At 44.9% G+C, this 20925-nt stretch overlaps 1 protein-coding gene across 11 annotated transcripts in view; it reads right to left on the bottom strand.

The window, feature by feature from the left end:
• Dtnbp1 (dystrobrevin binding protein 1) overlaps positions 1-15737 on the bottom strand; it is a 90849-nt gene extending 75112 nt beyond the window's left edge. For 2 of the 11 annotated variants that reach the window (XM_087591441.1, XM_087591446.1), the window contains exons 1-4: positions 15560-15737; positions 7054-7107; positions 5587-5637; positions 937-1063 (exon numbers count right to left, since the gene is read on the bottom strand). Coding sequence is in view for 7 of the 11 variants with exons in the window: in XM_087591443.1 (XP_087447569.1) it covers positions 5587-5637; positions 7054-7107; positions 15560-15615 (161 nt within the window). In the remaining 4 variants the exon portion in view is untranslated. 11 annotated transcript variants of the gene reach the window in all.
• Between the last annotated feature and the right edge of the window lie 5188 nt (positions 15738-20925).

Genomic DNA, 20925 nt, shown 5'->3' with positions numbered 1-20925 from the left:
ACAGAATGTGCACTAATCTGGAGGCAAAAGAAATCATGCGTGTGCTTTAACAGTGACTGAGATCAATACCAACTGCACTAGGACATCCACACTACTGGCCTCCTACTGATGTATCGGGACACAAAGGTACTTTGGTGAAGGCACCAGGAAAGAGGAGATGGGCGGTGTGCAATCATCAAGGTCATAAAACTCATTGCCCATTACAGGTTAAAGAAAAAAGAGGCAGCACACTGACTAAATATGCTTGGTCCTAGATACAGAATAAAGGTACTGTTAAGTGACAAAGTCTGAATGACTCTGTTTGCAGCAACAGTTACCCACGTTATTTTCCTGGTCTGATCATCATGCTCTGGCTACACAAAATGCAAACACTGGGTGGAATTTCTTGCTCTAATTTTGCCATGTTTTTATAAAGCTGAAATAATCTCAAAATAATTTCAATTTTAGTTGTTACTATTGCTGTTACTGTGTGTGAGCATGCGTGATGGGTGAACACGCTGTGGCACACGTGTGGCGGTCAGAGGGCAACTCTGATAGAGAACTGGTTTTCTTTCCACCTTTACACAGGCTCTGGAAGCCAGACTCAGGTCTCCAGGCTTATCCTGCAAGTACCTGCTCACCATCTAGCCCTAAAAATGAAAAGTTCAAAGCAGGATTTCTGCACACAATATTATCCATATGGCTGCTGATAGAGAACTTGACTTTCCATCCTATCTAAAATTCTATCAAAATTACTATCTGCCCTTGACAGCTGCAGCACTTGGGAGAGCTGGCCCAGGGAGGAGAGCTCAATCAGGAGAGCTGGCCCCACCATTTGTGAGGTACTATGGGTTGGAAGGGGTGATGCCTCTCTCCTCTCCCCTCCTGCCTGTGGTAGGTAGTCAGGAGAGCCAGCCTTGCCCCCTTACTGGCTGTAGCACTAGAGGCTGCACTCACCTGGGCAACACAGTGGAGCTGGCCCAGATGGTGGAGGTACAAGTGAGCCAGCCCTGAGGGTGTGAGGGCAGAAGAGCTGACTGATGGGATAGGGTGGCCTGGCCAGAGCAGTGCTGGAGAGCTCCCCCTGGTGGTGTGGATAAAGGAGAGTTATCCCGATGACCAGCTCAGCCACTACCCAGGCCCAGATCCAGGGCTCTGAGTTGGCCCACTCTAAAATCTGTATCATCTGTGAATGGCTGGGACACAAAAGGGACAGTCCTGCTGATCCAAAGCTGCAGGATCTCCATGACACAGGACAACAACAGGACAACTAGGAGGAGTCCCGGTGAGGATCCAATATTGACAGTGTCACCTCTACCCAGACCAAGGACTCATTGTAATAAACATTAGCAACTGAAGACATATGGACAGACAGACATACTGTGGGACATACTGTGACACATTACAGCTTCCACAATGCAGTGTTTTTCTATGCTTTGTCTTTTTGTTTGGTTTTGTTTGGTTTTTATTTGGGGAAAGGGGTGCAAGGGTGAAGGGCAGATACGAGGAGACTGGATGGGGAGATGAACGAGACAAACAGTAAAATTAGCAGACGTTATCTGAACATACATACATATTTTGTGAATTCATGGTAGCTCTCTTTTTTTTTTTTTTTTTTTTTTTTGGTTCTTTTTTTCGGAGCTGGGGATCGAACCCAGGGCCTTGCGCTTCCTAGGCAAGAGCTCTACCACTGAGCTAAATCCCCAACCCCTCATGGTAGCTCTCTTCAAAGTCACAGAGACCCTGTCCAATCTGATAACCCCAACAACTGTGACCAGTATCCACAAATAATGAGAAGCGGTGTCCAACATTACATAACTGATATAGCCCTACTGCCATTGCCAACTAACAAAAAGCCTGACTTTTTCCTCTGGTGCATCTAACTGTAGGTATCAATTAGAATCAGCAAGTGTTCATTGAATGCCGGGCACTGTTAGGTACCAGCGTTGCCGAGATGAATTATACTCCCCACCTTGGCTGTTTCAGTAATCAGCACAGAGAACTAAATGGCTGCCAAGTAAGAGGAGCACACTAATTTCAAATCCCCAACTTGGTGGCAGACTGACCATCACTTTCTCCACCAACAGAAAGAGCAAATTAACCACTGCTTACCATTTAAACTCCAGATCCCTCTTTCCCGACACTGCGTTTCCTCTCACACTAAGTCTGTCACTTTTCTGCTGATTTGTCATTCCCTAAGTAATGACACAGATTAACCGAATGTCTTAGTTCCTCTTCTTGCTGCTATGATAAAACATCTGACAACAGCAACTTTCAGGGCAAAAGGTTTATTCAGTTCATAATTTCAGGTTACAAGGCACTGTTTTGGGGAAATGGAGACTGTAGGAGTTTGAAGCAGCTAGTACATTGCAGCCACAGTCAAGAGCCAATAGCAGACATTACACAGTAGGTACTCAGTTCTCCACTCTCACAGGGGAACCGTGTCACCACAGTGAGTGTGTCATCCCACACAATTTACATAATCCAGACAACGTCCCCACAGACATGCCCACAGGCATGCCTAAATTAGACAATCCATCATCGAGACTTCTTTCCCAGGTGACTCTGGACCACCAGACCGAATTTCATTTTCTCCACTATGAGGTTATTATGTTATGGACAAGGCTGGGAGAAAGTAGACGTCTATTACAGACTACAAAGACGTACTACTTAGTCTTTCCTGGGTCTTAACTGTCAGTCACAATTTTCAAAACATCGTTCCTAAGAGGACCCATGGCCAGGGAATGGTGCCACTCTCAATGGGCAGGTCTTCTGCCCCCAATTAGTACAATCAAGACAATGCCCTCGCAGATACGACCACAGGATGATCCCTCAAAGCAAATGTTGCTATATGCCACATGCAGCCTTGAAATGCATCGCCGTGCACTCACTTTTAGTGCATGGATAACTTTACAGCATTTACTAAAGGAAAGGCCCTGGCTATACATTCAATCACAGTTTTGGCTTTCACATTTCTTCTTTAAGTCAATGATGGAAAAGCAAAAAAAAAACAAAAACAAAAAAAACAAAAACACACACATTCTTATAATGTAGTAATTCGTTCAAACAATGACTTCGCGTAGTCTATGTGCGATGGCAAACCTAGTGGAAGAGTCCATAGCAAACTGACATGTTAAAATTAACTTCTCTGCTGGACAAGGAGACGGCTTTGCAACCCGGTAGAGCTCTAGGGATTTGAAAGGCTGATCCTTAAAAACCAATGATAAACTGGGGGGAGAGGTTAGTCACACTGGTGGCCACTTGTTATCTCTGCATTGTGCGGGTGGAATGAGGCAGATCCCTGAGGTTCAGCAGCCAATCTAGCCTACTTGGCAGGTTCCAGGCCAGGGACACCCGTCTCAAAAGACAAAACAAACAAAACAAAAGGGTGGGCACCTGAGGGATAACAAACAGAACTCTGACCTTCAAGTGCACACACACAAAGCTATAACTGAGAGGACGAAGAAGACAGGTGAGAGAGTAGGAAGCACTTGGAGTCTACCTCCCGACCTACACCCACTCACACTGACAGAAGAAACCCACTTCAATTAGTATTCATTAGTATAGCAGCCACCCATGCCCAGGGGCCCCCAGGTCCCACCACTGTGGCCATGTACTTGTTTCTTGAAGCAGCTTATGCAGAGTGAGCACAGGTATTAAGAAACCTGCCTTGTCGTTATTAGAGATCTGTGCTCTGGTTACTACTTACTGTGTCTGATCTGGAAGGTAGCGACATGGAGGAAGCCACAATGCACAGATCCCTCAGTCATGTCAGAGACATTACATCTAAAAGGCCAGCACCTGATTTCAGTCTCCCATCGTTTCTTTTCCTTTTTTTTTTTCCAGTGTTTCGATTCCTTTTTTTTTTTTTTTAATTGTCAGACATTTAAAGAGTAGAGTAAAATATTCAAGAGCAACCACATATATGGTGACTCTGCTGTGGCTGAAACAGGCTGGGTATCTTAATTAGGGTTTTACAGACACCATGACCCAGGCAAATCTTATGAAGGACAATAGATATTTGGAGCCAGCTTACAGGTTCAGAGGTTCAGTGCATCATCATCAAGGTGGGAGCGTGGCAGCACCCAGGCAGGCATGGTGCAGAGCTGAGAGTTCTACATCCTCATCTGAAGGCTGCTAGCACAGTACTCACTGCCAGGGAGCCAGAGTGAGGGTCTTACGCCCACACCCACAGTGACACACCTACTCCAACAGGGCCACACCCCTAACAGTGCCACTCCCTGGGCTAAACATATTCAAGCCAGCACACTGGTGAAAACGGGCTGAGCACACAGCTCAGTGTTCACTCATGGGGCGCCCCACAAGAACCTAGATGCAGTCTGAGGCCAGCCTATTCTACATGGTTCAGAGCTACACACAAGGACCTTTGTCTGGGGGAAAAGAGATGGTCCTTCACACAGGCCCTTGCCATGCTGGTACAGTACACCTCTCTAGATGGAGACGCTAGCGCCCGTGAAGTGGTATGTGACACTGGTTTTAGCTGTTCTACTTTAACAAGGTAATGACACCGAGCACTTGATGTCCTTGTCAGCCATGAGTATCTTCACTCAGAGATGTCTAGTCCACTGTGTTTCTTTGTTCTTTGTTTTTTTGTTTTGTTTTTTTTTTTTCCGGAGCTGGGACCGAACCCAGGGCCTTGCACTTGCTAGGCAAGTGCTCTACCGCTAAGCTAAATCCCCAATCCCACCACTTGTGTTTCTTCACGGAGCCACGCTTTTATTGCTGAGTTAAACATGCTCTTTACATACAATACATGTTAGTCCTTCATCAATCAACAATATACAAATATTTTCTTTTCCTGTGGCTTTTTGTTTAGTTTTCTTGACAGTGTTCTTTGTGACCAATAATAACAAAAAATGCTTAATTTTGATTATGTTTACCAGTGTTTTTTTCTCTTGTTGCTTAAGCTTTTGTTTCCTGTCTAAGAAAAGCCATTACCTTATTATTATCATGTCAATAGAAATCAACTGAGAAATAAGTGGTATAACATTAAGATCCATAGAGTAGGTTCTGAACAAGTCCACCAAGCCTTTGGCTTGATTTCCAGTACCATATAAACCAGACTTGGTGGTTCATGTCTGTAATCCCAATACTCAGGAAGTGGAGGCAGGAGGATCAGGAAGTTCAAAGTGGTCATCTGCTGTACAGAACACAACCCTAGCCTGGGCTGCATAAGACCCTGTCTTTAAAACAAACAAACAAAACCCAAACTGAGTTCTCTAATTTGGACTCATCCACAAGTAAAACCAATAGTGATTATCTATCCTAAACATGAACCAATAGTGATTATCTATCCTAAACATGAACCAATAGTGATTATCTATCCTAAACATGAACCAATAGTGATTATCTGTCCTAAACATGAACCAATAGTGATTATCTGTCCTAAACATGAACCAATAGTGATTATCTATCCTAAACATGATCCAATAGTGATTATCTATCCTAAACATGAACGGCCTTTTACTGAGCAGGGGAAGCAGAAGCCTTCAAGAAGCATCAAATTTAGGTGTTTTAACTGTACAGCTGTAAAGTATTTTAAAAACAAACATTGACAGCACAACTCTTTGAAGGGAAATACTGTACCTGCTAAGTAAGTCCAGTCCAGCAGAGTACTTTGGTAAGTAGGGAGCAGTCCTGCCAAGAGAAACACTTATTAAACTGCTGCATATCCACACAACTTTAAAGAACTGTTACCCACAAGAATTCTGGCATTGCTGATCATTACGTAAATAATTTTAAAGCCACTAATGAGGAGCTGGAGCAGTGGTTCAACAGTTAAGAGAACTGACTACTCTTCCAGAGGACCTGGGTTCAATTTCCAGCATCCACATGGCTGCTCACAACCATTTGTAAGTCCAGTCCTAGAGGACTCTCTGCTAGCCTCTATGGTAGACAGTCATGTGAGCAAAACACCTATATACATAATCTTTAAAAAAAAAGATTAAAAATCACTACTGAAGAGGCCTGAGAGTGGCTCAAGCTGTTCTTGCAGAGAACTCAGTTCCCAGTACCACATCATGCAGCTTACCAGTGCTGTTATGAGGGGCTTGGCAGACTTCTGGCCTCTGTAGGCCCCTACGTGCAGGTCCTGCACATAAAATTATGCAGGCAGACATACAAATACTGACAGTTGTGAGGAATTTTAGCAGAAGCATAGTATCTGGCATGAATCTAAGGAGATGGCACCTAGACTCTGAAGTAGCCTTTGGTCAGGGATTGTTAGCTGAGGTTTTATGGGGTTGGTCCTCTGAAGGATTCTTAGAGCCTTTGACATGCCTAGTAAGTCTGGATGTCTCCTATGACTGAGAATTGTTTTAGGTGATGGCTCTTCAGGACAACCTCTAGATCCGACAAGAGGTTTCAGTTTGCTAAAAGTGCATTCTATGCAACGGTCAAAGGCACGTCCAGGAAGCTGGTGTTCAGTCTTTGAGAGGACTGAGCATCTGCTGCTTAGGAAGCCTAAGCTCAGGCCACAGCACCTCTCTTTCCCAAGTAACCAGGAACACCAACACACAATTTACTTAAAGTTTTGGAAAGTGTATTACTTCAGAAGTGACATACTGCAACATAACAATAGGACCTTGGCAGGCAGATTGTTTCTTGCATATTATATGATACACATCTTCACGTGTTAGATAAAGAACATAGATATGCTGGCTCAAAGTTCACTGCTTACAGTGAAACTGAACCAGGTCACAGACTTTCCACAACTCTAGTGTTGGCCTGTAAAACAGTAACGCATCCACGGGGCCTCACTACCAAGCTGCTTCACTACTCGTAAGCTGTACAGTAGTCCAGAACGCGAACTCACACTAGTTCTGAGCAACAACCCCACTGACTGACCTTGTGAAACGACTACAACTTTCCATCGTCTCACAAGTTTACTACATAATTTCCAGGTCACAATATTTAGAAAGAATCAATACTTTCTTGTGGCCAGATGCACTCTGTTTTACAGACCCAAAGTCTATAGAATGATTTCCTTACAGTCTTAACCAAAAGCTCTATGCAATTCAAGTCACGCAACTAAAGCTTTTGGCACGCACTTACCTGGGTCTGCTTTTTACTTTTGCTTCTTTTGACTTGTCGCTTAACGTCTTTAGCCTATAAAGGAACAAATATAAATGATACTTTTAACAAGTCAAGACTTTCAACTCCATAGGGCCTTAGCCCACATCCCACCCCACAATTACAATGTTCAAAAGAAACAGCAATTTCTTTCCTACAAAAATAATTTGTACACCTCTCTAGCTGAGTTTAATTACATAAAGCCCTAGCTGTCCTGGAAGCAATAAACTTCTCCACAGGTGAGAGCCAAGGGGCTACTTTTAAAGCCATGTTCTACCACGCTCACTCCAATCTCAGAAAACATGAAGTTGTGACAATTTAGAGTTCTCCTAAGATTGGCATACACAGCAGTGTACCCACTCAAGTAGGACCACATGTGCAGGTGAGTATGGAAGACAGTCTGCACAGCGTCTCTATGCTGGTATTTCAAGTACAGAGTTCTAGGGTTTTAATTTCTTAAATATATTGAGTTTTCTGTCTTCTCCATAAAATAACACCCCCCCTTTAAAAAATCAACTGATTTGGGATAAGGTAAAGAGAGATTATTACAGAGAAGGAAGATAAAACACTGTAAGGTTCAGTGACAGCATCCCCATGCGGCTCCTTAACGACCATCTGTTTCAGAAATTGGTCTTTAACCAAATGTAATGTGTGGAACTTATGTGATCTGGATTTGGGTAAATCAGCTGTAAAAAGGCATTTCTAAAAAGCAAGGGAATCTGCTGAGGGGCTGAGCTAGCTGATGACATCAGTGAATCTGTGTACCTTGGTTAGTCCTGACTGTGGCAGTACATTTATGTAATGTTCTTGTTAGTGAATGTCCCCTGAGAGGTACAGCAGATCTGTAGGAACAACTGTGACAGGAAAAAAATGCCAACTCCTGAAGACTGCTGACTGAGAAGTGGATATATGGGGCTCCATCACTATTCTAGTTTTATGTATGTGTCAAGCTTTCATGAAAAAGAAAATGTGTCCTTAAGCTAGATATGGAAGTATATGACCATATTCTTAGCAATAGGGGAAGCTGAGGTAGGATGATTAAGTGTTCAAGGCAAGTTTGAGATCTTGTCTCAAAAAATATTTTTCTAACAATAGAAAAGTCTTTAATCTTTTCTCATCATACGTTCTCAAAAACAACAACAACAAAAAAAAACAAACAAACAAAAAAACCCAAAACCTATCAATGCATCAAAATTTAGAATAAAATCCGAGGCAACGAGAAAAAGTTTAGCAAAGAAAAGGATGAGGGGTTTCAGCTGTTAGCATTCCTTCTAAGCTCCGCCCAACAGATGCCTGGTTTGATATAAAAGGGGCTGTTTGGCCCCTCCTCGCTCTCTTACTCTCTCTGCCTTTTTCTCTGACCCTTATCCTTTTCTCCCCTCCACCTCCACTGCTCTTGGCTGGCCCCTCATCCTCTTCTTCCTCCTCTTCTTCCTGGCTTCTTCCTCCTCCTCTTCTTTCTCCCCCACTTCCCCTTTCCTCCCTTCCCAACTCCCCTTCCCATGTCCTAATTAAACTCTATTTTACACTATACCCACTGTGTGGCTGGTACTTCAGGGGAAGGGCTACCTCAACATGGGCCTGCCAAAGACACTCCTCACACCTCACTACACTGGCTCTACAAAACATATCCTGACTCTTCTTTTTATAAAACACAACGACCACTATTATTTCCTTCCTTTCCATTCTTTTTTATTCATCTGTTTTTTAAAGACATGGTCTCACTATGTATGTCTCCCTGGCTCTCCTGGAACTCACTATGTACACCAGACTGACCTCAAACCTACAAAGATCCACATACCGCTGCTGCCTGAGTGCTAGGATTAAAGGCACGCACCACCATCCCTGTCTCTAATATTCTTATTTTCAGGTAAAAAATATAAAATTAACACACACACACACACACACACACTTTTTTCTCTTAGGAAGAAAGACAAGTGGTTCCTTTTTGAACACACAGACTAGGAAAAGCACTGGAAGTAGTCTAGCATCTCCACCAGGAGCAACATACATTCCTATACAAATTCTGAGCTGTAAACTTAACAGAGTCTATTTCGTGGACACTGGGAAGAAAATACTTATCCAGGTGAATACCCAAGTTTCTTCAAATATGAAATACTAATATTTTATCCAACCATATAGATTTGCCAGCAATTAAGTAAAAATTCTAACATGATCTAGGAGCAAATTCTAACATGATCTAGGAGCAATCTGAAAAATTCAGATCTACCTCAAATAAAAAAATGTGGCTATTACTTGATAAAAACAAAAGTTTATCAAGAAACTATCAAGAAAGTTGAAAAGTAGGGCTGAGACGGTTTACTTTGCAAAATTCCATCAAGACAACCCTGAGGACCTGAGTTCAGATCCCCAGAATCCATGTAAAAGCCAGGGCAGCATCTGTAATGCTTGCAGTCAGAAGCAGGGACAAGCCACTCTCTGGAGCTCACAGGCTAGTCAGCCTAGTGGAACTGATGAGCCCTATCTCAAAAAAACAAAGAAAGGTGGAAAGTGATTTAGAAAACAAACAAAACCCCCAGCATGGCCTCTGGTCTCCACAAGCATTCATCCATATTCACACAAACATGGACACACAAAGCACACACAATGAAAAGCTATGCATATTTCTGAGCCAGGGTGAAATGCCGTAGAGCTTCCCAGTGTGCCGGGTCCTGTGAATGTGTGTCCCACCCTAGTCTCAGTCTTCTTTCCAAACCACACACTCTCAGGCCCCTGCAAGCGCTGTAAGAACACGAACACATGGACTTCCCTACTAGACAAACCAAAGCAAACCTTCCAATCCGGAGCACCAAACCTCAAATCTGTTCTAACTGCCCAGTGATTTTATTTTTAAAGGTTCCAGACATGTTATTTTGACACTAGCACATTCATGTCTTCAAGTTTTGAAGACACTAAAATGCAGGGTTCTAACTGTGAAATGGAAGTAATTTCGAAAAGAGGAAGAGACGCGTGTGGAGCACTGCAGAGGAAGAGACGCGTGTGGAGCACTGCAGAGGAAGAGACGCGTGTGGAGCACTGCAGAGGAAGAGACACATGTGGAGCACTGCAGTAACTCCAGTGACAAACAGAGCTGCTCGATGGCTCGGCTGCACGGGACCACACACAGCACTTCACCTGTGTCCCCATCAACTCCTACCTTGTCCACATCATCAGCTAGGAGCAAAGGGGGTGATGGCTGCTTTGGAAGCTACAAAATAAGACGCAATTATTTAACCACATTCACCTGTCATCTCACAAATCAAATCTGTCACATTTTTACATAGCTCTCTTATTCTATGTGTGGCACAGAGAGATGGGGGGGGGGGCAGAGGAGCAAATCTCAAAAGAAAAACCACTCTATATAAAAGTGTACACAAGCTCTGCAGTCTGAGGAATCCACACCAAAGTGGCGCATACTCAGAAAAGGAAAAATACTTTCAAACCACTTTGGCCCTAACATATCCCAAACACAGTGTTTAAGTTCTGACCCAGCTCCAAGGGTACCTTCAGTTTCCAACAGCTTCATGTAGGATCATGAGATCACTGTCAACTGTCCCTTCCCCTCAAGTATGTTGGTATATGCCATCCTGCATGCAGACACAAAGCTGACCTTCACAATGTCTACATCCTTTCATCTCTCACTGCTGACGGCTCGACCACCGCCTGTCATGCTCTTTCCTCTTCTAAGTCTGCCAGACTCACCATCTCCACTGGCTCACGCTTATCACGGGTAACTTCTGTTCCCCATCCCTAACCCCAAACACAGAAATACATGCAGCCCTATCCCTCAATCTGTTAGTCACGACAGCTGAGATGTTCTAGACATTCTATATACTGCCACTAGGATGAAAACAATGTCCTTACTTCCTAGGTTGTCTGTGCCATAGCCCCAGGGTCTAACACAAAGCAAGAACGGGACAAATATTTGATAGATTAAGCAAAGCATGAAAAGTTCTCTAGTCCCAGGTCCTGGACTTCCCCCCAGCTATGCCTCCTGTAAGAGCTTCCATTTCTCCAGTACCTTTACTGAGACCTATGACTGTGCTCCATCCTTGTTCTCCAAGGCCCAGAGGACTTGCTCCCTGAGCTCACACAGCAGCAGCAGCACGTCACCAGTGTATACCTAAATCCAGGACTTGCTCCCTGAGCTCACATCACCAGTGGCTTTAACATTCAGCTCGTTAGGCTCTGCTTCTCATTACCGCCAGGGCAGAAACTGCTTCTGGGACTTGGGTAGCTAAGATTCAACTGCATTTCTTCATATACATTTCTCCCTATATACTATGCAAACCTGAGCAAATGGTCTCTCCTACCTTTGGAAAGCACCTACGACATAAAGAGGGCATGTGGCAGGTACACACATGCAGGTAAACATTCATTCACACATACAACAGAATACATGAATCTAAGAAATGAAAATTAAACTGGAATGCATAAGAGGAAGGCACTTGGCACTAACTACTATGTCCACATATATGGGCACCTGCACCCACACACAGACACAAACATACTACTTATATAGGAGGGAGGGTTGATCAGCTGAGAGAGCAGCGTAGTGACGACCGCCTGCTACCACAGGTCCTGAGTTCCATTCCCAGAACCTAAAAAATAAGGAGTTGAAATCCTAGAAAAGTCAACATGGCAAGCAAAGCTTTGCCTACAGACCACACTGAATTAAATTCTTAGATATTCTTCTTTGGGCAATCTAAACCTATGGAAGAGAAGAGAACGAAGATAGTGAACAAGAAGAGAATGAGGCAGTGGTGCCTTTGGAAGCATGACAAACAGGAAACACGAGCATGTAACATAAGCCACAACCCTTCAGGAAATCTGTGTCCCAGTTCCCCTAAGACTTTACATCCTCATACCTATGCGTTTGTTCATAACTGCTCAAAAGTTAAAAAGAAAAGCAAACAAAAACCATCCACGTATGTACTTTCATTAGATTCCCAGAGAGCCAATCTAGTCTCACAAGAAAAGAACAGAGTGCTGGAGAGATGGCTCAGTGGTTAGAGCACTGACTGCTCTCCCAGGGGTCTGGAGTTCAATTCCCAGCAAACACATGGTGGCTCACAACCATCTGTAATGAGATCTGGTGCCCTCTTCTGGTGTGCCTGAAGACAGCTATAGTGTACTCATATACATAAAAATAAATAATAAGTCTTAAGAAAGAAAGAAAGAAAGAAAGAAAGAAAGAAGCAAACAAGCAAACAAACAAGGCATGGCCAACACTTTTAAAAAACAGGGCCTGTTCTACAGGAATTCCCTAACATGGCTCCTTAGAATCAAGTCAAGTGAAAACAGAACTCAGGACAAAGAACTCTGCCTGAGACCCAGAGGCAGTGTCCTCCAGCTCCAAGGCTTTTGGGCTGCCTGCTTAGGGAAAAGAACATGATAAAACCACACCACCAGGTTTGTGCTGGTGCTGGCACCACAGAGAAAAGTTTCCGAGGAAAGGCCACAAGAGCTGGAGGATGGTGCTCAGCAGCGCCTAGCGTGTGTGAGGCACTGAAAAAGAAGAGGCTAGAGAGGCTAGAACCCTAAGGACAACCTAGATTCCTCCGGACTATCTGTAATCTCTATAACCCTCCTATAACAACCATGACTGTACATTGCATCTCCCATGAAGTCAGAATGGAATGGAGATATTGTACCCTCTTGTAGCTAAAGTCCCTTCCCTTGAGAGACCTTTTCCTGCCCCTACGATAGCTACAAAGTTCACTCTGGGAGCCGATGAGTTTACTGAGCTTCCCTATAGAGCACAGGTGAGGTGCGTGCATCTCAACAGGCCGCACCTGGAAAGCCTCTACGCTGGAGAGATGAGGACTCCCCTGTAGCGACAGGGATGGCGCTCTAGTCATCCCCACCAATCCCCTCTGGAGGCCAAGCACAATTACTTCAGCACTGAACTCAACAAGTGTCAGCAGGGAGCAGCTGGATACTCAGGTGAGGAGGGGTCATCAGCCGGACCAGCTGGGCTCCTTCTGCACCTGGGAAGCAGCTGAATCCCACAAGAGAAGAGTCATGGAGGACATCAGATGGACGAGATTCAGTCAGTAAGGGGTCATTCTCTTAGGAGAACAATAAAACAGTCCTATTTGGGGGAAGGGAGCAGAGAAATGTCTCAGCAGTTGAGAAGACTTGTCCTTCCAAAGGATTCAAGTTTGGTTCCCAGCAATCACATGGCAGCTCACAACTGTCTGTCACCCCATTGCCTGGGGATCCCATGCCCTCGTCTCTCCTCTGCAGGCAGCTGCTCATACATAATATACATACACAGAGACATACGTTCACACGGACTAAAAAAAATTAAAGAGAATTTGTCATAAATTTTCAGACACAGAAACAAGCATAAAAATCTAGAGTCATGACTCCTGTTAGCTCTTAGGAGCAACGCTATACACATCAAACTCAGAGCAACTTGAACACAGGACACTTAAAAAACGTCCTAGAAGGCAGCTATTCTGTCTGCAGAACACTCGCTCTACCTACCCAGGGTCCTGCGGGGACATCAGGTTCACTCTGATAGCCTTGGGAGGTGACTGATGAGACTCAACCGAACCCCTCAGCGTCCGTTACGGTAGAAACGTGTACTTGATTTCTGTTTAATTTCGTAGCCAAGGCCAAATATAAAGCAAACAGTAAGCTCCCAGGCAGGAAGATGGAAGAATTAGGAATGGGGCTCTGTTATGGTGCTTCTGTTGTTGGTCCCTCAGTAAAGAATGTGGAAGAAATCGAGGCCCTCAGCAGTGAGAGCGGCCTTTCACTGGCAGACACACATAATTTGAAGAGTGTTAGCTCCCTCCCTGCCAGGTAACAGGACAATGGTGCCGTCTGCTGACCAGTCAGTTCAGTAACCTGTGCAGAAAGGAAGTTGTTCAACTGAGCTGGCCCCAGGCTATGACATCGACTTCCAAGGGGCCCTAACCACATCTCCTCATCTTCTGTCCTTAACTAAACTCTAAACCTTTTTTAAGCCATCGAGATCTCTGAAGGTGGTGTGGGGCTGTGCAGTCCAGAGTCCACATTCCTAAGCAAGCATCAAGCCCAGGAAAGAGTTCAGAGACAAACATGTGATGTATACTCCTAGCCAACTACCAAAAGGGGCTGCGGAGCCATCAAAGAATTCCTTGAAGTAATAACAGAAGGGTATTCAAATGGGGTTTAGTCATGGCCACTCTCATGCTACAAGCAGGCTCTGACAGCGATACACCAAAGTTTTTAAAGTTTACATTTAAAAAAAAGGAAGTTACTTTTCCTAAATTTTTACTTTAAAAAAATGCAAGCATGAAGTAACACTTAACACTGAATAACTCCTTAGGCATCCATAATTAACACTGGCAAGAACACAAAAGAAAACTATCAGTAATGCTTTATACACACTGGAAGCGGTCAAGTATCTGCCAGTTTGTTACTATTCAACAGGCAAACAGTATAAGCATTTTTTTTTTTTTTTGTTCTACGAGATGGGAAATCGGCTGTCATTTTCCCCATTAAAGTAGCATTATGTCAAAGGTGCCTTCACAGTAGGAACAATCTCCAAACACATGACAGACCAGCAGGGGGCGGGATGCCTGAAACCGCAGCGTTGGGGAGGCTGAAGCAGGAGTATTCCCACCAGTTCAAGACCTATCTGGGCTACAGGGTGAGGCAGTGTCTCAAAACAAAAGAAAACAAAAACAAACAACAACAACAACAAAAACCGAACAAACCAAAGGGATGGCAGGTTCTTTACAATGTGACACTTTTTGTAAAGCAAGAAAAGGAATTAAATACAAAAAAAAAACCATGCAAACAGTCCTTACTGCCTACTTAACACAGCCACTAACAGCCCCACTAACTCTGCGAGATACCATCACTACTATCTTACAGTAGCGTAAGCAGAGACAAGAGACTGGGCTACTTGCAGTCAGGTTAGGTGGTAAAATCCTACAGCAGTGCTCTAGCCAGCCTGGCGCCCACTAAAGTTCCCAGACTTTGTAGCACATCGGAGGCCGTGACATTCTGCCTTAACCCAAGCTCAGAGTGGCGAGAGCCAAGAAATTGCGAAAGGTTCCCGGGGTTGTCCAAAGTTTAGGCAACTCCGGTGTGAACAGCAGCTTCGTTCCAGTTCTGTCCCTCTGGCCCAGCTCCTCCATCAGAGCGGTAAACCGGGATAAAGGCAGAGAAGGCCGGAGAAGGGGTGGTCAAAGATCCGGCCGAACCGTCCCGGCTGAAACAGGAGGGTGAGGCGGGGACCCGGTGAGTCCTGCCCCGGGTAGGCCCGTGGGCGCCCAGTGCGGAGGACACAGCCTCTCACGTGACCATCCTGGCCCGTCAAGCTGCACTGCCCCGCGAAAGGGCATCCCGCCCGCTAGGACCAAAGTGACTCGGTGCCGCCGCCGGGACGCTGGGAAGTTCGTTGTCTCCTTGGCGCGAGAGCGCGCCGACCGGACGGGAACTCCTTGCCCCCGCGTGGGGCCCTTTCAGCCGCCCACCGCGAACTCACCCGGAGGTGAAATCCTGCTGCACGCTCAGCAGCCGCTCGCGCAGGGTCTCCAGCATCGCGTCCCCTCCCTCAGGCCTCGTTCCGCCGCGCCCTCGGACGCCGTCGGGCGCCCCCGCCCCGCACGCCCGTTCTCGCTTCACGCCGCAGCCGCCGAGCCTTCCGCGTCCCCGCCCCCTCCGCGCGCCCGGCCCGCGCAGCCGCAGTGCCGCGCTCAGGGAAGCCTCGGGCTGCGCCGAGGGGCGGGGCTTTCGCGAGCGCGCTCGCCCTCTCTGCAGGTCGCTCCCGCTTCTAGCCGGAACCCAGCCTTCTCCAAGGTTATAACTGAAACCGTAAATGCTTCTTGGAAGGATGATTTCAGTCCCTGCGCTCTTTAGTGAGGGGTTGGTTCTCAAGAGACGGAAGAGCGCTGTGGGAATCTTGTGTAGCTGCGCCTCCCTACAACAACACTGAATCAAGGATTTGGGGTTTGTCAGTGATGATCACCTGTCTCCATACTCTTACTTTTCACACTCTAGATCTTTGACCGACCCCATCAAATAAATGTGCCCTTCCTATCTCCATGTTGCCAAAGCCATGTTACTCTTCCTCCGCCCCCTTGTGGGGGCGGAACTCAGTATCTTGCATACTAAGGCTCTACCTTTGTGCTACCACTGTGTGCCAATCTTTTCTCAACCTTTCAATTATCCTCAGGGCAGTTGCTCATCTTTTTCTTTCTTTCATCCCTTCTGTGCCAAGGCTGCGTTCACAGACTCCTCCTCTCTTTGCTCTCTCCCTGGGCTATCCATCATCTATTGTAGGATACACCTCTGTTTTCAGCCTTGCTCCCTTTCCCTTCAGTTGTTTCACCGCGTGTTCACGTGGACATCTCAAGCATCCACTATGGCATAGTAGGCAAGCACTCTACCACTGAGTGACATCCCCAGTCCTTCCATATGGGTCAAAACTCTCTGAGCCTTTTCTATCCAGGAGAGAAGCCTACTGAGCTAGAAAGTTGGATGTTTAGTCATGCTTTTCTTTTCTCTTCTTTTCTTTCTTGAGTGCAGACTTCCAAAACGCAAATTCATTTTGTTTTAAGACTGGCTACCTGGGTAACATCTTTTTCAGGACTAGATGATCAAGGTTATAAGAGGTTCAGTATCGGGAGCTCTGCTTCCATATAAGTATTAGTCATGTGCTTCATTAGCTGTATCAAAACAAAATCGAGGAGTTAGTTTCCTGCTGGGGCTTGCATATGAATTGTTCTCTATGGGTTTATATGCTTGAACACTCGTGTGAGAGACATGGACCCTCACTTCATAATAAGAGCCCTGTAGACTCGGAGTAATGAAAGTATGCCCATTCGTTTTTTGCCGCTTGCCAAAACCAGGCACACTGAGCATGGAGAACAGCTTTGTAACCCCAATGCAGGTCCCTCTTACCCTTTAGTCTCTGGCTGAATAATCCAGAGGACCCAATCTTGTACTTCACCTGCGTCTTTCTCCATCCACGCTTAAGGTCTATTTTCAACGAAGACCGGGTATGGTTCATCTCTGCATGCCACATTCTGTTTAAAGTTGATCAGCCATGCAACCTTAGCATGTCTCGTAGGTCTTTAGGCAAGCTGGCCTATTAGTAAATTTCTACTCTAACCTTTCAGTTTGAATTGAGAGGGTAACCAGACTAGCAGGCATCAGCAGGCATCTAGTGTTTTCTATTCACTTGAAGCTGAGCCTCAAGGCACTTTTCAAAATGCCATTATTTTCTTCTTACTATGTTTTCTTACAGGTGCCAGCTCTTGGAGAGCTGATTTGGGAAGTTGTAGACTCTCTAGGAGATGCTCCCTAGCTGGATTAGGCCATTGTGGGGAGAGGCTTTGGCCTTACAGCCCTGGCCCATGTCCTGCCTCTCCCTGCTTCCTGGTGGCGTGAGGTGTTTCCGTTGCACACTCCTGCCATGGACTCTTCTCTCTCATGACGAATTGTACCCTTTTTTAAAAAAAAAAAGACTTATTTGTTTATGTATATGAGTACATTGTTGCTGTCTTCAGACATACCAGAAGAGGGCGCCAGATCCCATTACAGCTGGCTGTGAGCCACCATGTGGTTTCTGGGAATTGAACTCAGGACCTCTGGAAGAGCAGTCAGAGCTCTTAACCACTGAGCCATCTCTCCAGCCCGGATTGTACCCTTTTAAACCATGAGCCAAAATAAATCTTCCCTTATGTTGCTTCTGCTCAAGTATCTAGTCCCAGCGATAAGAAAGAAATGACTAGCACATCACCTAGTCCTCTTTTTTTTTTTTTTTTTTTAAATCTCATTTCTGAATTGGTTCAGGTAATCGTGGGAGAAGCTGCCTGTTTGAGTGCTTTTCTATTCAGAATAGTCCCTGCTGCCAAGTGAATGACCACAGGTAACATAGTACCCAACAAGATGCTGGGAGCCATTAAATCTATTTTTATTTAATTCAATTGGATGAACCTCTCTACAATAAGCTTTGAATTTACTAAGAATTCTTAACTAAGGAATTTCAGCGTAACACCAAAACATACAAACTGGCTTCACAAGTTCAGATCAATTATTTCTATCTTGACTGACACCATTTATTCACATGCTCACACTGTATTTCAAGGTGTTTAATGAGTACCCTTAATCAGCGGGTCTAGTGCATGGGGAAACAATGAAAGTGATAATTATATTTTAAAAAGAAATAAAGTTTAAAAAAATGAAATTAGATGGTTTGGCAAGATGGTTCAATGGAGTGGGTAGAGGCACTTTTTGCCAAGCCTGATTCTCCAGGATTCACATGGCAGCAAGAGAGAATTGACTCCCGAATGCTGTCCTCTAACACACACACACACACACACACACACACACACACACACACGCACACACGCACGCATATACTCTCAATAAATGCATGCATGCATGCATACATACATACACATTTTAAAATGCAATTAGAGAGAAATTGACCACTGTTGCACACAAAGGTTTGATGTGGATGAGCAAAGGCATGAACAGAAGCATGTGACATGATATGTTGAAATGTAGACTGGCAAAGGAGAAAGCTTTAAGTACAGTTGGGGAGGCAGCATGAATACTGGAGGCTCCTACCTAGTGTTAATTCGGGAATTGTTTGGGAGTTGATGTGAGAGTTCATTACCTCAGTGCAGGGAGAGCATTGGTGATGAGGCTTTGTATTATGAATCAGAGCTGCCGAGAAGTCCCCTATAGCAGCATTTCCCGAAACCAACATCAGCATCCCTTGGGAATTTATTAGAGAGGTAGCCTCTTAGGGTCCCACCCACACCTACTGAGTCAGAAAATGAGTAATAAGAAATGCCCACATGATTTCTATCTGTGCCCCCTGAGAGAAGCACTTTTTGACATTCACAGAGGGGGAAAAAAAATCCTGTGGCAACAAATTTTCACCGTAGGCAAAGTGATTCATGAGGATTTAGTGGAATTTGGGCTCCACTAAAGAGCAAAGCTGTACAAACCCAGAAGATTCCACACCACATCATCGTCAGAGGTCTCTTAATGAGAGGCAGCACGATCGTTTAAATGCCGGGACCTAACTTAGATTTGTAAACGTGTAAATATTTGGGCATTGTTGAGTTTGAAGATGCCAGAAACATCCACCCAAAAGACGTCCAAGTTTCTAAGAAGCAATGAGTCGCTCCGATCTCTACCGAAGATAAGCTAGACAAAGCTGACAAGGCGACTTTGAAAAAGAAAGCAGAGGAAGGGCATACGCTAGGGAGGTAGAAAAGGAAAGTCTGCCACACAGGGCAAAGGGCAGGCTGCAGCTGAAGAACGTGAGAGAAAGGAGTTGGAAAGGGGCAGCAAGGTCTCAAATGGCAGTCAGCAGACCCAGAAGGCCCTGTCTGGGGTGGCTTCCCGCACTGCAAAGTCAGAAGTGCCTACCGTGGTGAACTAACAGGAAAGAATAGCAGAAGAGATCCCACTTCCTCCTATGTGCTCATCAGACTTCGTCCCCGGATAATAGACGCTAATTAGACACGTGGCCTTGTCGTTTTGCTCAGATGAAAAGGAAAGGATGTTGTATCCTGTGTTAAGGGAAGAAACCATTATTTCTGTTAATGCATGTTTGAATTTACATTGCCCATAAAATATTCATAAATAATCAACCAGCTCCATTCATGGAGACCACTTCCTCTGATCTTACAAACAAACCATCTTCCCTTCGAAGAAGTAGACCACAGAAATGACATCTTCTGACCTGCTGTACGTAGCCATGTCTTCACATGGGCGAACGTAATAATATGCCAGAAACATAAGGTTCAGGCCAGGACCTGGAGAAAGAGCTCAGTGGCTTAGAGCTCTTGCTACTTTTGCAGAAGACTCACGTTCACTCCCAGGACTGACGTAACAGCTTACAAACTCCTGCATCTCTAGTTCCAAGAGAACGCCAGTTCCGGTGCCCTCTTCTGGCCTCTGCAGGCACTAAGCACGCATGCAGTGCCCATACAAACATTCAGGTAAAATAATCATGCGCATAAAATAAAAAGTAAATCTTAAAAGTAATTGTAGCGACACCCGTTTTATTTTATTTTATTTTTTTATTTTTTAAATAGAATTAGTAACAAAAAGTCTTTACAGTCATTACAGATAGTGAAGTTACAGCTTTATACAGGACAGGAGGAAAAGCCTTAGTAATTGATAATTATTAATAAAAATAACTGACAATTATGATTTCAGTTGGCAGTTTTCAGGGCTAGCTGTACCTCCAAATAATATGGGAGACATTGTTAAATTCCCATCCTCCGACTCAAGCCTGAGAGCATTTGATTTAACTGCAACATCTCCATATTGTGTGAGAGATTCTCTGTGATTTTTGAGATCTAGTTAGGGCTGGGAACCGCTGGGCCAACCCAGGGCACTTCCCTTCTGCAAGGGAGGAAATTAGTTCTTCATGCGACAGCAGCCTTAATCTTAGATTCCGTGGTCCGTTTTTCTGATTTCTGACTTCTGTTTATACCCAGGCATGGAAGTCTAGACATCATAAATGTCTTAATACACCAGTTTTACACAGGAGTAAAAAGCTCTGTGGAGTGGAATGGCTGATTCTTTCCCCCAACCCCCGATAGTGGGTCTAACTACTGTGCACCTGATACCCTAATGAACTACCAGTCTGGAAGGGCGATTAGCTTGTCAGTGAAGGCCCTTCGATTAATCTCAGCGTTGTAAAATGTGGAGATGACGAAGGGGGAAGAGCACCCACATAACAGTTTACAACCTTACGGATTTCTAGTTCTAAGAGATCCAGTATCTTCTTCTGGGCTCTGTGTGCAGGCACTACGCATGCGTACAGTGCACATACATGCACTCAGGCAGAATACTCACACACATAGAACAAAGATAAAG

Source organism: Rattus norvegicus, chromosome 17, assembly GCF_021556685.1.
Source record: "Rattus norvegicus strain SHRSP/BbbUtx chromosome 17, alternate assembly SHRSP_T2T, whole genome shotgun sequence".
NCBI lineage: Eukaryota > Metazoa > Chordata > Mammalia > Rodentia > Muridae > Rattus > Rattus norvegicus.
Note: the sequence above shows the minus strand (reverse complement) of the source record. Positions and strands in the feature narration are given on the sequence as shown.